General features: G+C 42.3%; 1 protein-coding gene and 1 non-coding gene across 4 annotated transcripts in view; one reads left to right on the top strand and one right to left on the bottom strand.

The window, feature by feature from the left end:
- Positions 1–6,891: 6,891 nt before the first annotated feature.
- Positions 6,892–13,110, bottom strand: part of PDPN (podoplanin) — a 43,662-nt gene continuing 37,443 nt past the window's right edge. Inside the window, exons 4-6 of one of the 3 annotated variants that reach the window (XM_038746950.1) lie at positions 12,891–12,929; positions 10,296–10,407; positions 6,892–8,140 (exon numbers count right to left, since the gene is read on the bottom strand). In XM_038746950.1, the coding sequence (XP_038602878.1) occupies positions 8,134–8,140; positions 10,296–10,407; positions 12,891–12,929 (158 nt within the window). In that variant the 3' untranslated portion in view covers positions 6,892–8,133. The remainder of the gene's footprint in view (positions 8,141–10,295; positions 10,408–12,890; positions 12,930–13,110) is intronic. The other 2 variants (XM_038746951.1, XM_038746952.1) reach the window with 2 other exon arrangements.
- Positions 11,176–11,313, top strand: LOC119929297. Its single transcript, XR_005451429.1, has one exon. It is a non-coding gene; the product is annotated as a small nucleolar RNA SNORA7 (small nucleolar RNA).

The raw sequence follows: 13,110 nt of genomic DNA, 5'->3' as shown, positions 1-13,110 counted from the left end.
ATGATACACCATTTCCATATTTTTATCAAGAAAACACTACGGTTACACTACCAGAACAATTGCAGATGGAGGTGGAGCATTCTAGGAGAGATGTGTCCATGGTGTCGCTATGGGTTGGAGACGACTGGATGGCATAAGACAAGACAAGACCTCGGTCTCATCTGTCTTGCCACCAACCTCTTTCCCATGTCTTTCCTCTGACCTGAAACTTGCTCCTACTTCATACCTGACAGTCCACCACTCTCCCCATCTTTAAAGCCCTACTGAAATTACATCTCCTCCAAGAGACCTTCCCTGACTAAACCCTCACTTCCCCACCCTACTCCTTCTCCTTTCTACATCTCCTATGCACTTGTGTCTCTAACCCTTAAATAATTTGATATTCCACCCGACCCCCAGCCCCACGATACTTATATACACATCCTTCTACTCTTCTATTCTCCCTATCTGTAATTTATTTTAATTTCTGTCTCCCTCACTGGACTGTAAACTCTGTGAGGGCAGGAATCCTCCAGACTGTAAGCTCATTGTGAGCAGGGAATGTGTCTACCAACTCTGTTGTGCCGTACTCTGTCAAGAGCTTGGTAAGTGCTCTGCACATAGTGAGTGCTTAATAAGTACAATTAATCGATTGACTGATTGAATCGTGTCTACCAACTCTATTGCATTGTACTGTCCCAAGCACTTAGTGCTTTGCTTTCACACAGAACTGCTCAATAAATACCATCAATTGATTGATCGATTGATTCAAGGTTTAAATTTCTGACTCCTTTGTGGCCCATGGCCCTATTTTCCAGATCTGAATTTACCTGCTTTGAAATGTGGGAGCATTGACTTGTATCCTATACTCTCTCACTTCATTGAAGGCCAATAAGTGAGGACTTTCATCTCTATCCTATATCAATCAAGTAATCAATCATATTTATTGAACTGTAAGCTCATTGTGGGCAGGGAATTTGTCAGATATATTTCATTGTACTCTCCCAAGGACTTAGTACAGTGCTCTGCACACAGTAAGCATTCAATAAATACAATTAAATTATTGAGCATCTTATGTGTGCAGAGCACTGTACTATATACTATATAATGCACTGTATATTGCAGTGTGTGTGTTGGGGGAGAATGCCTTGCAACAGAACTGGTAAACATGTTCCCTGAGCAATTGGAGCTTATAGTCTATATCCCTTTGAACTGACACTTCAACACTTTCATATCACCTAAGCAGTTGTATATTCATCTCCTTCTACCCATGTTTTTATTTTTACACTCAATTGCTTCCTCTTACCTTTAATTTATTATATTATCTGTCTCCTTTGGACTATAAACTCCTTGAGGACAGTGAACATATCTATTGACTCCATTATACTCTACCAAGCCTGTAGTACAACGCTCTGCACACATTTGGCAGGCAATACGATTGATTGATCGGTTGACTGAATGGCGGTGGTTTCAGTTCCTTCTCATCAATGTGTATTTTGTTTTGTATTCTAGGCAACTCTCAGTTAACATATACATGTGCGCCTTGTGTTACAGATCATCATTGTTGGTTGAGAGAAATTTCCACTTACAAAACTCTAAAGGAACTTCTGTCATACTAATTTCATTTCTAGCTTCAGGGGTAGTGAGAATAAAAGGGAAGGAAATCTAGCCTGTGAGGGAGAGTGGATTTAATCTGCTCACTGCCAGAAGTGGATACCTGTGAATTCAATATTTGTTTTTAATAGTAAGCTTCATCTCTACAGAATTTCTGCCTTTGTGTCATTTTTGAAGATGACTGAAATACCCAGCATTTCTGTGCTTCATTCTTCTTTTTTCCCCCATATCAGCCCTCTCCAATCCTTACATAAAAATGCATTTTCTCCCCTAACTACAAGGGTAGCATTTGGTACAGTGCCCTGCCCTACCTGGAATGATGAATCTAAAGTGATGGCAAAGGTGTAATCTCAGAGTGGGATGAGAAAATCCAGCTTCTCCTTGTTTCTCATAGTGATATAATTGCTGCAAATCATTAAATCAGTATTTAGTTAAGCCTGTCCCAGAGCAGAACAGAGAACTGTTTATACTTGGCATGACAAAATTGGTTGCTCAGAATCAAAATTAGACATGTGATTTCAGTCATGCTGACGGAGCTTCCTGACGATAATGGATGAGCCTCAGGCCTTTTTTTATTTTATTATGGTATTTGTTAAGCACTTACTGTGTACAAAGCACTATACTAAGTGCTTGGCTACATAGAAGTTAATCAGGTTGGACACAGTCCATGTCCTATTTGGAGCTCACAGGCTTAACCCCCATTTTACAGATGAGGTAACTGGGGCACAGAGAAGTTAAGTCACTTGCCCAAGGTCACGCAGTGGTCAAGAGCCAGGAATTAGAACCCAGGTCCTCTGATTCCCAGGCCCGTGCTCTTTCCACTAGGCCATGCTGCTGCTCCCTAATAGGCTGCAGTCCTTTCACAAAGACTTCAGGACTGAGAAACTGTGTGAAAAGAACCGATTATCTTGGTAATGCTGGGGTACAAAGACCACAAGCGAAGAGGAAAGCAGCATGGCCTAGTGGAAAGAGCATGGCCCTAGGAATCAGAAGACCTGGGTTCTAATCCCTGCTCTGCCACTTGTCTACTGTGTGAGGTTCGGCAAGTCACTCAACTTCTCTGGCCTCAGTTCCCTCATCTGCAAAATGGTAATTCAATACCTATTCTCCCTCCTACTTTCACTGTGAGCCCCAGGTGAGACCTGATTATCTTGTAGCTATTCCAGCAGTTAATACAGTGCTTAGCACATAGTAAGTGCTTAACAAATACCACAATAATCATTATGAAGTTGGGGGTGAGACCATCACATTATAGAGTGCATGGAGTTGTTATGTGCAGAAACACAAATAGAGAAAGCTTACTGCAGGTACACTCAGTAGATATTGTCCCAGATTTCCTTGCTTAGTGTGAATTCATGAGAACTGACTTTTTCTCTTTAGTATCCCCAGCATAATCATAAGAATTTAAGTAATGCCACTACTGGATCAGACCATTGGTACAACTAGCTTGGAATTCTAACTCTAAAAGTGGTAAAAAGATGCTCAGAGGGACATACTCTCCTTGAAATCCATCCTAAAAATTAAAGGTCATCTCCAGAGTATGGCAAGTTAAATATTGTTAGGGAAGCAGTGTGGCCTAGTGGATAGAGCACAGACCCGGGAGTCAGAAGGACCTGGGTTCTAATCCTGGCTCTGCTACTTGTCTGCTGGGGCAAGTCACGTAACTTCCCTGTGCCTCAGCTACCTCATCTGTAAAATGGGGAGTTATACTGTGAGAACCATGTGGGACATGGACTGTGCCCAACCTGATTAGTTTGTATCTACCCCAGCGCTTAGTACAGTACATTTCATATAGTAAGCACTTTACAAATGCCCGGACGATTCTGCCCGGATCGTCTTTGTGCAGAAACGCTCTGGGCATGCTACTCCCCTCCTCAAAAATCTCCAGTGGCTACCAATCAACCTACGCATCAGGCAAAAACTCCTCACCCTCGGCTTCAAGGCTGTCCATCACCTCGCCCCCTCCTGCCTCACCTCCCTTCTCTCCTTCTACAGCCCAGCTCGCACCCTCCGCTCCTCTGCTGCTAATCTCCTCACTGTGCCTCGTTCTCGCCTGTCCCGCCGTCGATCCCCGGCCCACGTCATCCCCCTGGCTGGAATGCCCTCCCTCCGCACATCCAGCAAGCTAGCTCTCTTCCTCCCTTCAAAGCCCTACTGAGAGTTCACCTCCTCCAGGAGGCCTTCCCAGACTGAGCCCCCTCCTTCCTCTCCCCCTCCTCCCCCTACCCATCCCCCCGCCTTACCTCCTTCCCCTCCCCACAGCACCTGTATATATGTATATATGTTTGTACGTATTTCTCTATTTATTTTATTTGTACATATTTATTCTATTTATTTTATTTTGTTAATATGTTTTGTTTTGTTGTCTGTCTCCCCCTTCTAGGGTGAGTAGGGTTGGGTAGGGACCGTCTCTATATGTTGCCAACTTGTGCTTCCCAAGCGCTTAGTACAGTGCTCTGCACACAGTAAACGCTCAATAAATATGATTGAATGAATGAATGAATGAAATGCCATTGTTAAAAAAAATGCTTCCTGTGTGTGGAAAACTACTTTCCTTTCTCTAACCTGAACAAGTCTCCAACAGTGATATTACCTCTGGAATTATGGTGTGAAGGCAGAAATCCTTTTGCCCAAGGTCCTGATTTCTGTGGCATCAATATTATTTTCCATTTCATTTTTTTTCATGTTGAATTTAACCCTCATAAAATGTTTTCTTCAAATTTCACTATATTGTGGGTTTTCCAACTTCACTGTTGGAAAACAGCAATACTCTTTTCTGCTTCTCAAGATTGTGAATTATGGAACTATGTATCAGCAGGAGAAGCAGTGTGGTCTAGTGGATAGAGTACAGGCTTGGGAGTTAGAAAGACCTACGTTCTCATCCTGGCTCTGCCATGTGTCTGCTGTGTAACTTTGGGAAAGTCACTTAATTTCTGTGTGCATCTGTAAAGTGGGGATTAGGACTGGAGCTTCACGTGGGACATGGACTGTGTCCAACCTCATTAGCTAGTACCTACCACAACACTCAGAACAGTGCCTGGAACATAATAAGTACTTAACAAATACCAATTCTTAAAAAAAGTTCTAGACCCAAACATCATCATTAACAAATATTTAGTGAGCATCCTTAAGATGCATAGCACTCTCTACTCATCGCCTTATCCTTTCCCACCAATCCCCTTTGCCATATTTTCAAAGTCTGAACTTCTCACATACCACAGATGGAGTCTTGAGGAAATTCCCTTCACACACCAGAAACACTACGACTTCAGAACTCCCAATGAGGATTAAAAAGGAATAAAAAATGTGTGTCATCGGTGTGAGGTGACTGATATTACAGGATCAGGGAGAAAAGAATGAAAGTTATTTAGATAATGCCTTCATCTCTGCCTTGTTTCACTGCTTCCAATGCCTAAAGAAGAAATCATCCAGGTGAGAATTAGCATTTGATTGGGGAATATTGTTTTCCACAGAAGGGGTCAATTCTGGGCGTACTTCTGTCAGTGTTTACTTTCTCTCAGAAAGAGTACCAGGGTTCTTTTGAACTTTCAGGGCATAATGAAAATTGGCTTTCTATTCCTGAGTATGAGTATTTTACCTCTGAGGAAAACTCAGAACACAAAGTGTGGCCAAGTTTTTAATAGACATATTAGCTCTGTTTCATCATTTCATCTGAGGATCTGAAACATAACCCAAACCTTTCATTGAGGTTCCTCGATGATTTTCAATCAATACTCTAAATCATATTGGTACACAGTTTTTGCTTTATTTGAACAAGTGTCTACACTGTGTTGAGCATCAACACAACACTGATTAAATTACCCACTGTCCTGTCCCAGCAGGCACTGGGTCCAGTGTATAACTTGGGTTCCATTTTTCTCTTTTGGAAGTGGGGTGGAAGCAAAATAGAGGGGAGGATAAACAGGTGCCATTTGATGATTCCAAAGTCCTGGTAAGGAATTTAAAGAAGGAAATAGAGTAGCTGCTCCTTGCAAACTCATCAGGCTTCAACCTGAAGCACTCTTTATCCAGTCAAGGTTTGATTTTTTTTCCTCCAGTACATTTCCATCTTTATAAGTCAAGTGTCTGTCTGCTCTAAATATCACCCAATTGCTCCAAAGTCCAACCCAAAGTCCAGAAAGATGGAAAAGCTCTGCTTTCTGGGAACCAACTGCTTTGTGTTCTGCACAAATTCATCTAAGCTCCAAAGGGAGAAAATCACCCCTGATGAAAGGGAACTCCTTAAAGAAATCCATCTGCTCTTCTAAAGGAATATCCCAGAGCCCTTAGTTGAAGTAGGGAAAGGAATATTTTCACTTAGGGTCTTAACTTGAATTCATGGTCAGTAATAAGGATATTAGGTTTAATGGTTTTAATCCAGATGTCATTAAACTTTGGCACTATCTATACTTATTTTCCACAGCTCAGCTATCAGTGATGGGATTAAGTAAATACAGGAGGATTGGCAGATTCTATTCCTTAACGAAGTTACAAGTACAGAATTATTATTTTCTTGATGAGACATGGGCAAAACACCAATGGTGAATCAACCCCCAAGAGTGGGATAATTATGGATCGGAGGGCAGGAGAGATGAATTGGAGACCAGCCCTGACTATTTTCCAGTCCATGTTTCCTCATGTCAATCGGCATCAATGAGGTAACCAACAACTGACCCCGGGGATGGAACCAAACATAACCCAAGTAAATCAGTGACTGGTGCTGGGTGGGATACACCCAGCTGGGATTCTTCAGTCACATCTTTCTCAATTCAGCTCAGAACCTTGTGCAACCTCCCTAGTGTCATTGTTGGCAAATATGAACAATTTGTGGATGCCTACACAACTTAAAAAGCTCCCAGTGGCTTAAATGGAGAAAGAGTGAAGGTACGGAATATAATCCTTTATTTGTTTTGAAGGTGCATTGGTAGCAAGCCCAGAGAACCTGCTCTGCAGAACAACCTTCTAGAATGTAAGCTCACTGTGGGTAGGAACATGTCTACTAATTCTGTTGTATTGGGTTTTCCCAAGTACTTAGTAGTGCTCTGCATATAGTAAGCTCTCAATAAACACGATTGATTGAACCTTTGCCCTGAACATTGTCTGCATTTAGGGAAGCAGCGTGGCTCAGTGGAAGGAGCATGGGCTTGGGAGTCAGAGTTCATGAGTTCAAATCCCGGCTCTGCTGCTTGCCAGCTGTGTGACTTTGGGAAAGTCACTTAACTTCTCTGTGCCTCAGTTACCTCATCTGTAAAATGGGGATTAAGACTGTGAGCCCCCTGTGGGACAACCTGATCACCTTGTATCCTCCCCAGCACTTAGAACAGTGCTTTGCACATAGTAAGCGCTTAACAAATACCATCATTATTTAGCAGAAATCAGCTTCCAGATGAGAGTCTTGCAAAACAGTAAGTAATGTGATCTATTCATTCATTCAATCGTATTTACTGAGTGCTTACTGTGTGCAGAGCACTGTGCTAAGCGCTTGGAAAGTACAATTCAGCAACAGATAGAGACAGTCCCTACCCAACAATGGGCCAACAGTCTAGAATATAGGCTCACAGAATAGAAGTCTTAGGGGCACGATGGGCAGGATACCCACTACATGACTGTAAACTCATTACGGACAGGAAACGTGTCTGCTAATTTTGCTTTACTGTACTCTCCCAAGTACTTAATACAGTGCTCTGCACATAGTAAGCACTCAATAAATACCATTGATTGATTGATGGAAATGATTCTCTGACTCTGGATTCATCACTGGGCCCTGGTCATCTCTCGGAAAAGGCTTGTACTTGGTTGCTGAATTGCTAGATAATTCGATGATTGATTTATGCCAGTTGGCAAGTCCTCTTTGGAAGCTTTGCTGCAAAATGATTATGCTCCCTGACTCACTAACTTCCTGTTTAGTAACCAAAGTGGGGGGGTTCAGTGAAATCCAAGTCTTTGTCTTGATTTGCCTTGCTTCCTACAAACAAAAGCTTCTCATTTCACAACTTTTTGTATATAAAAATAAATTGCAAAATATAGACTGATTTTGGAAAAGTAATTTTTAGCAGGTCAACATCAGATGGGGGTGCTTTGAGATGTGTACACCATTTTTAAAGATATATCACCTGACACATAACTCTACTCCATTGGTAAAAGTATTTATAAATTAATTTCTACTTTCACAATAACCTTCAAAGTTGAGAAACTATTACTGTTCCTGATGTCATTTCAACTTCATCTGGACTATTTTATAGACAAATGGGATGACCTGTTTTTACTCTCCTGTTTCTTATATGTGATTTGCCTTCAAATTATTCTATCTGCTTGAACTTATCAAAATAATTTTCAGAATAGCATACACTTTGAATAGTCAAGTTTGAGGAAATATTTCATTTTCAATTCAAAAGTTCTCTGGAAGGCTGTGAGATCACCATGGATTTGGAACTTTGGGTGTAGCACTGCCGCAGGCCGCTTCTCACCCTGACACAGGAACACTCTAAAATAGGGAAGCTCTGAAAAAATTGGCATAAAATGACTTGATTCTTCAGGTATTCAGGGCCTGGGAAAGCAAACAGAAAAAAGCTACTGTTGATGGTTTTACAGCCACAGATGAACAGTGTGTCATTCTCCCATTTTCTCTTTCCTCATTTCCTGCAATCCCTATTGTTTCTCCCATTTTGTTTCCCCTTTGTCTGGTACCTAACCAGTGCCCAGACAATGGCACCTCTTAGAGCCTTCTGAAAGGGGAAGAAGCTCAGTCTTGTGAGTAAGTGGGAAATTGTGGCCGAGGTTTAAAAGGAATCCTACCAACTAAAGGCAAGGAAATAAAAGATGTATTTTTTAAAAATGGTATTTGTTAAGTGCTTACTATGTATCAGACACTGTTGTAAGCAGAGTGTGGCTTAGTGGAAAGAGCACAGGGTTGGGAGTCAGAGGTCATGGGTTCTAATCCCAGCTCTGCCACCTATCAGCTGTGTGACTTTGGGCAAATCACTTAATTTCTTTGTGCTTCAGTTACCTCATCTGTAAAATGGAGATTAAGACTGTGAGCCTCAGGTGGGACAAACTGAATGCCTTGTATCTACCCCAGCACTTAGAACAGTGCTTGGCACATGGTAAGCGCTTAAGAATATGAAAATTATTATTATTATTATTTTTATTGTTATAATACAAGTGAATTAGGTTGGACATAGTCCCTGTCCTGCATGGGGCTCCCAGTCTAAGTAGGAGGGAGAACAGGAGAACTGAGGCACAGAAAAATTAAGTGATATGTCCAAGGTCATCCAGCAAGCATTTGGCAGAGGTTGGATTAAAACCCAGGTCCTTTGACTCCTAGGCCTGTGCTCTTCCCACTAGGCGATGCTGCTTCTCATAATGTATGAAAGGAAGATTCCCTCTGACCAGGACACTGTGGATGTTTTGTCCCAGGAAAGGGGTCTTGGAAGAATGAGAAACAGGCTCTTGTTCCCATTGCCCACTCACAATCAATCAATCAATTGTATTTATTGAGCGCTTACTGTGTGCAGAGCATTGTACTAAGCGCTTGGGAAGTACAAGCTGGCAACATATAGAGACAGTTCCTACCCAACAGTGGGCTCACAGTCTAGAAGGGGACTCACAAGAGGCGCGTGATCAGTTTTGGTCTTCACCCTACTGGTTTTCTGATACCACTTTATGACCATGGCCTCCATGGGGACAGAGAAAATGGATGAGAAGTGGCAGCTTAGGATCGGAAACAAAGAAAGGGGTCATGATAGAGACCATGTATTTCCTGGTACACCACATAAGAGGTCACAGGGCCCACCTTCTACTTTTGGCCGGTGGGGATTTGACTAATAATAGTAATTAATTACCATGGTGTTTGTTAAGAACTTAGTACGGGTGAAGCACTGTCGTAAGACCTGGGAGAGATATAAGTTAATTAGGTTGGACAAGTTTCCTTTCCCATGTGGGACTCAGAAGAGGAAACAGAGGTATAGAGAAGTAAAGTGCCTTGCCCAAAGCCACACAGCAGGCAAGCGGCAGAGCCAGGACTAGAACCCAGGTCCTCTGGTTCAGGCCAGTGCTCTTTCCAATTAGTCATGCTGCTTCTTGACTGGATTGTTCTTTGTTTACTCCTGGCTGATGGGAGATTTAATGGGAGATTTAAGGCAGGACGCAGGTGGTGAACATGTTCTAAGAGCCTGGGCTTTGGAGGCAGAGATCATGGTTCAAATCCCGGCTCCACCAATTGTCAGCTGTGTGACTTTGGGCAAGTCACTTAACTTCTCTGGGCCTCAGTTACCTCATCTTTAAATGGGAATTACAACTGTGAGCCCCACGTGGGAGAACCTGATCACCTTGTATCCTCCCCAGCACTTAGAACAGTGCTCTGCACATAGTAAGCACTTAATAAATGCCATCATCATTATTATTATTATTACAGAGGGCTTCTAGAGGCATGGCTCTCCCCACCTTAGCATCTCCCTTATTTGGAAAGCAAGGTACAATAGAGCTAGCTTCCTTTTGATTGATTCAGCAGTGGTCCTGTCCAGAGACATAGTAATGATGGTATTTGTTAAGCACTTACTATGTGCCAAGCACTGTTCTAAGCGCTGATGAGTGAATGGAAGGGCCTCTATGGGTTTTCTCTCAGCTCTGGATTTTATAAGGATTTCTTGGTGCTCCATACCCTCCCTCCATCTTCTACATGGTAAAGGTAGGTATTTACTTACGAGTACCTGCCCGACATTTTCCTCACGACCGCGATAATGATTCCAGCAACGATGCCAATAGCTAGTATGATTCCAACGATGATTCCCACCAGGGTTACCGTCTCCAAGCCCTCTGATAAAAAGAGAAGGAAAAAGTACCAGGTCAGTATACTTCAGAAATATCCTCTTGGTACTTGTTAAGAATTATGGTATTTGTTATGTGCTCCCTATGTATCAGGCACTGTACTAAGTACTAGGGTGGATATAAACAAATAGGATTGAACACCGTCTCTGTCCCGCATAGGACTCACAGTCTTAATCCCCACTTTACAGATGAGGTAACTGAGGCACAGAAAAGTGAAGTGACTTGTCCAAGGCCACACAGCAGACAGGTGGTGGAGCCAGGATTAGAACCCATGACCTTCTGATTCCCAGGCCCGTGCTCGATCCACTCCCAGATTAAGCCCCCCTTTACCTCTGCTCCTCTCCCACTTCCCATCACCCCGACTCCCTCCCTCTGCTCTATCCACCCCACCACAGCCTTTGTGTATATATGTACATATTTATTATTCTATTTATTTTATATGTATCTATAATTCTATTTATATTGATGCTATTGATGCCTGTTTACTTGTACCTGTTTTGTTTTGTTTTGTTGTCTATTTCCCCCCTTCTAGACCGTAAGCCCAGGGATTGTCTCTGTTGCTGAATTGTACTTTCCAAGTGCTTAGTACAGTGCTCTGCACATAGTAAGTGCTCAATAAATAAGATTGAATGAATGAATGAACTACACCATGTTGCTTCCCAACAAGGGGAAGACTGCTATACAGGGCTCTTTTGCTAGAGATTTTATTATCTTTTATGACAACTGAGGAAATAGTGCGATCTAGTGGAAAGAGCTCCCTTCTTAGGGTCGCACCTGGAGAGTTTCCAGTACTCTACCAGTCTCGACTACAGGAGGGAGAGTCAAGCAGGGGCATATCCATTACATTCCTAGCTTGGGCAGTGGCTAGCAAGTAAAAGGCAATCTGCTACATGTCAAAACTCACCTGTGCTGGGCACCAGTGGCAAGGGAGAGAGTTGAGGGAGGAGACTCAAGTTTACTGGGTGGAAGGAGGCAGCGGTAAACCACTTCCGTATTTTTTTTAATGGCGTTTATTAAGCACTTACCATGTGCAAAGCTCTGTTCTAAGTGCTTGGAAGGTTACATGATGATCAGGTTGTCCCACATGGGGCTCAAAGTCTTAATCCCCATTTTACAGATGAGGTAACTGAGGTACAGGGAGGTTAAGTGACTTGCACAAAGTCACACAGTTGACAAGTGGCAGAGCCGGGATTTGAGCCCTTGACCTCTGACTCCAAAGCCCGTGCTCTTTCCACCGAGCCTCGCTGCTTTATCAAGAAAACTCTGGAGTTACACTACCAGAACAATTGCAGATGGAGGTGGGGCATTCTGGAAGAGATATGTCCACGGTGTCGCAATGGGTCAGAGATGACTCGATGGCATAAGACAAGACAAGTGGAAAGAGCCCTGCCCTGGGAGTCAGAGAACCTGAGTTCTAAATCCAGCTCTGACATTTGCCTGCTATGTAACCTTAGGTAAATCACTTAACTTTTCTGTGCCTCAGTTACTTCATCTGCAAAATGGGGATCAACTCCTCCTCTCTCCAACTTAGATACTGAGTCCCAAGTGGGACAGGGACTTTGTCTAATCTGATTATCTTGTACCTACCCAAGCTCTTAGGATAGTAAGTGCTTAACAAGTATTATTTTAAAAAAAGCTGGAGTTGTCAATCTTCAGTACAATGCCAGGGTTCTGAATTGTAAGGGGCCAGTTGCCAAAAAAAATTGTGTAATCTGTGTGTAAACACATTTACAAAATTGGCTTCTTCATCTTAAATTGCAGTTACTCTATTGTCATTCCAGTAGCTTCTCTGGCTTACCTAAATGTGAATGTGTTTCAATGTGAGGTTAAGTAATTCCCCCAGAGGACACAATTTAGAAATGACTTTGGCGTTATTCTTAAAATCTACTTTCTTCTTTTAACATTTCTAATAACAGTAACTTGACTTTTTGCTAGGTTTTTCAAGACTATTTTTTAATGGTATTTAGTATTTATTAAGTGCATATTATGTGCTATGCACTGTACTAAGTCCTGGGGAACACAGTCCCTGTCCCACATGGGACTCACTGTCTTAGTCCCCATCAAGCAGATGGGATAACTAACATCCAGAGAAGTTAAGTGACTTGCCCAGGGTCACACAGAAGACAAGTGGTGGAGCTAGGATTAGAACCCAGGTCCTTATGACTCCCAAGCTGGTGCTTTACCTACTAGCCTATGCTGCTTCTCATAACTGTCATTATTATTAGGCCTATTATTAAATTGAGGCAATTGTAATTTCCTGCCTTGCCTTTCAATTACAGAGAACCCAACTTCCTAGAATTTTATCTGCCTCAGTTCCAAATGCCAGGAGGTTTTTTTTTTCCTCTTTTAAATTAAAAGATGCTTGCAATAGGTTCTCAGCCCTCCTGGCTCCTGGTTTTCTGAAACGCATGGACTTTCATGATCTGAGAGATACACACATCTGAGGCTTTTAAAAACTGAACCTATCCTACCTTTTTCTGTTGATGTCTTTGGCTCTCCACCCACCTCCTCTGAAAAGAGATAAGGACATAGGGATATTGAGAGATTTAATAACTTAGAATGTTGAGCAGAGAAAGAAATCTGCCTCGAGCATCCTGCAAATTAGAAAGAAGCCAAACAAAATGGAGGAAAACTGCAGCCACAAAAAAGGTATAACAGAATACTTTGAGAGTTTGTTAAAACGTACTATTG

Source organism: Tachyglossus aculeatus, chromosome 5, assembly GCF_015852505.1.
Source record: "Tachyglossus aculeatus isolate mTacAcu1 chromosome 5, mTacAcu1.pri, whole genome shotgun sequence".
NCBI lineage: Eukaryota > Metazoa > Chordata > Mammalia > Monotremata > Tachyglossidae > Tachyglossus > Tachyglossus aculeatus.
Note: the sequence above shows the minus strand (reverse complement) of the source record. Positions and strands in the feature narration are given on the sequence as shown.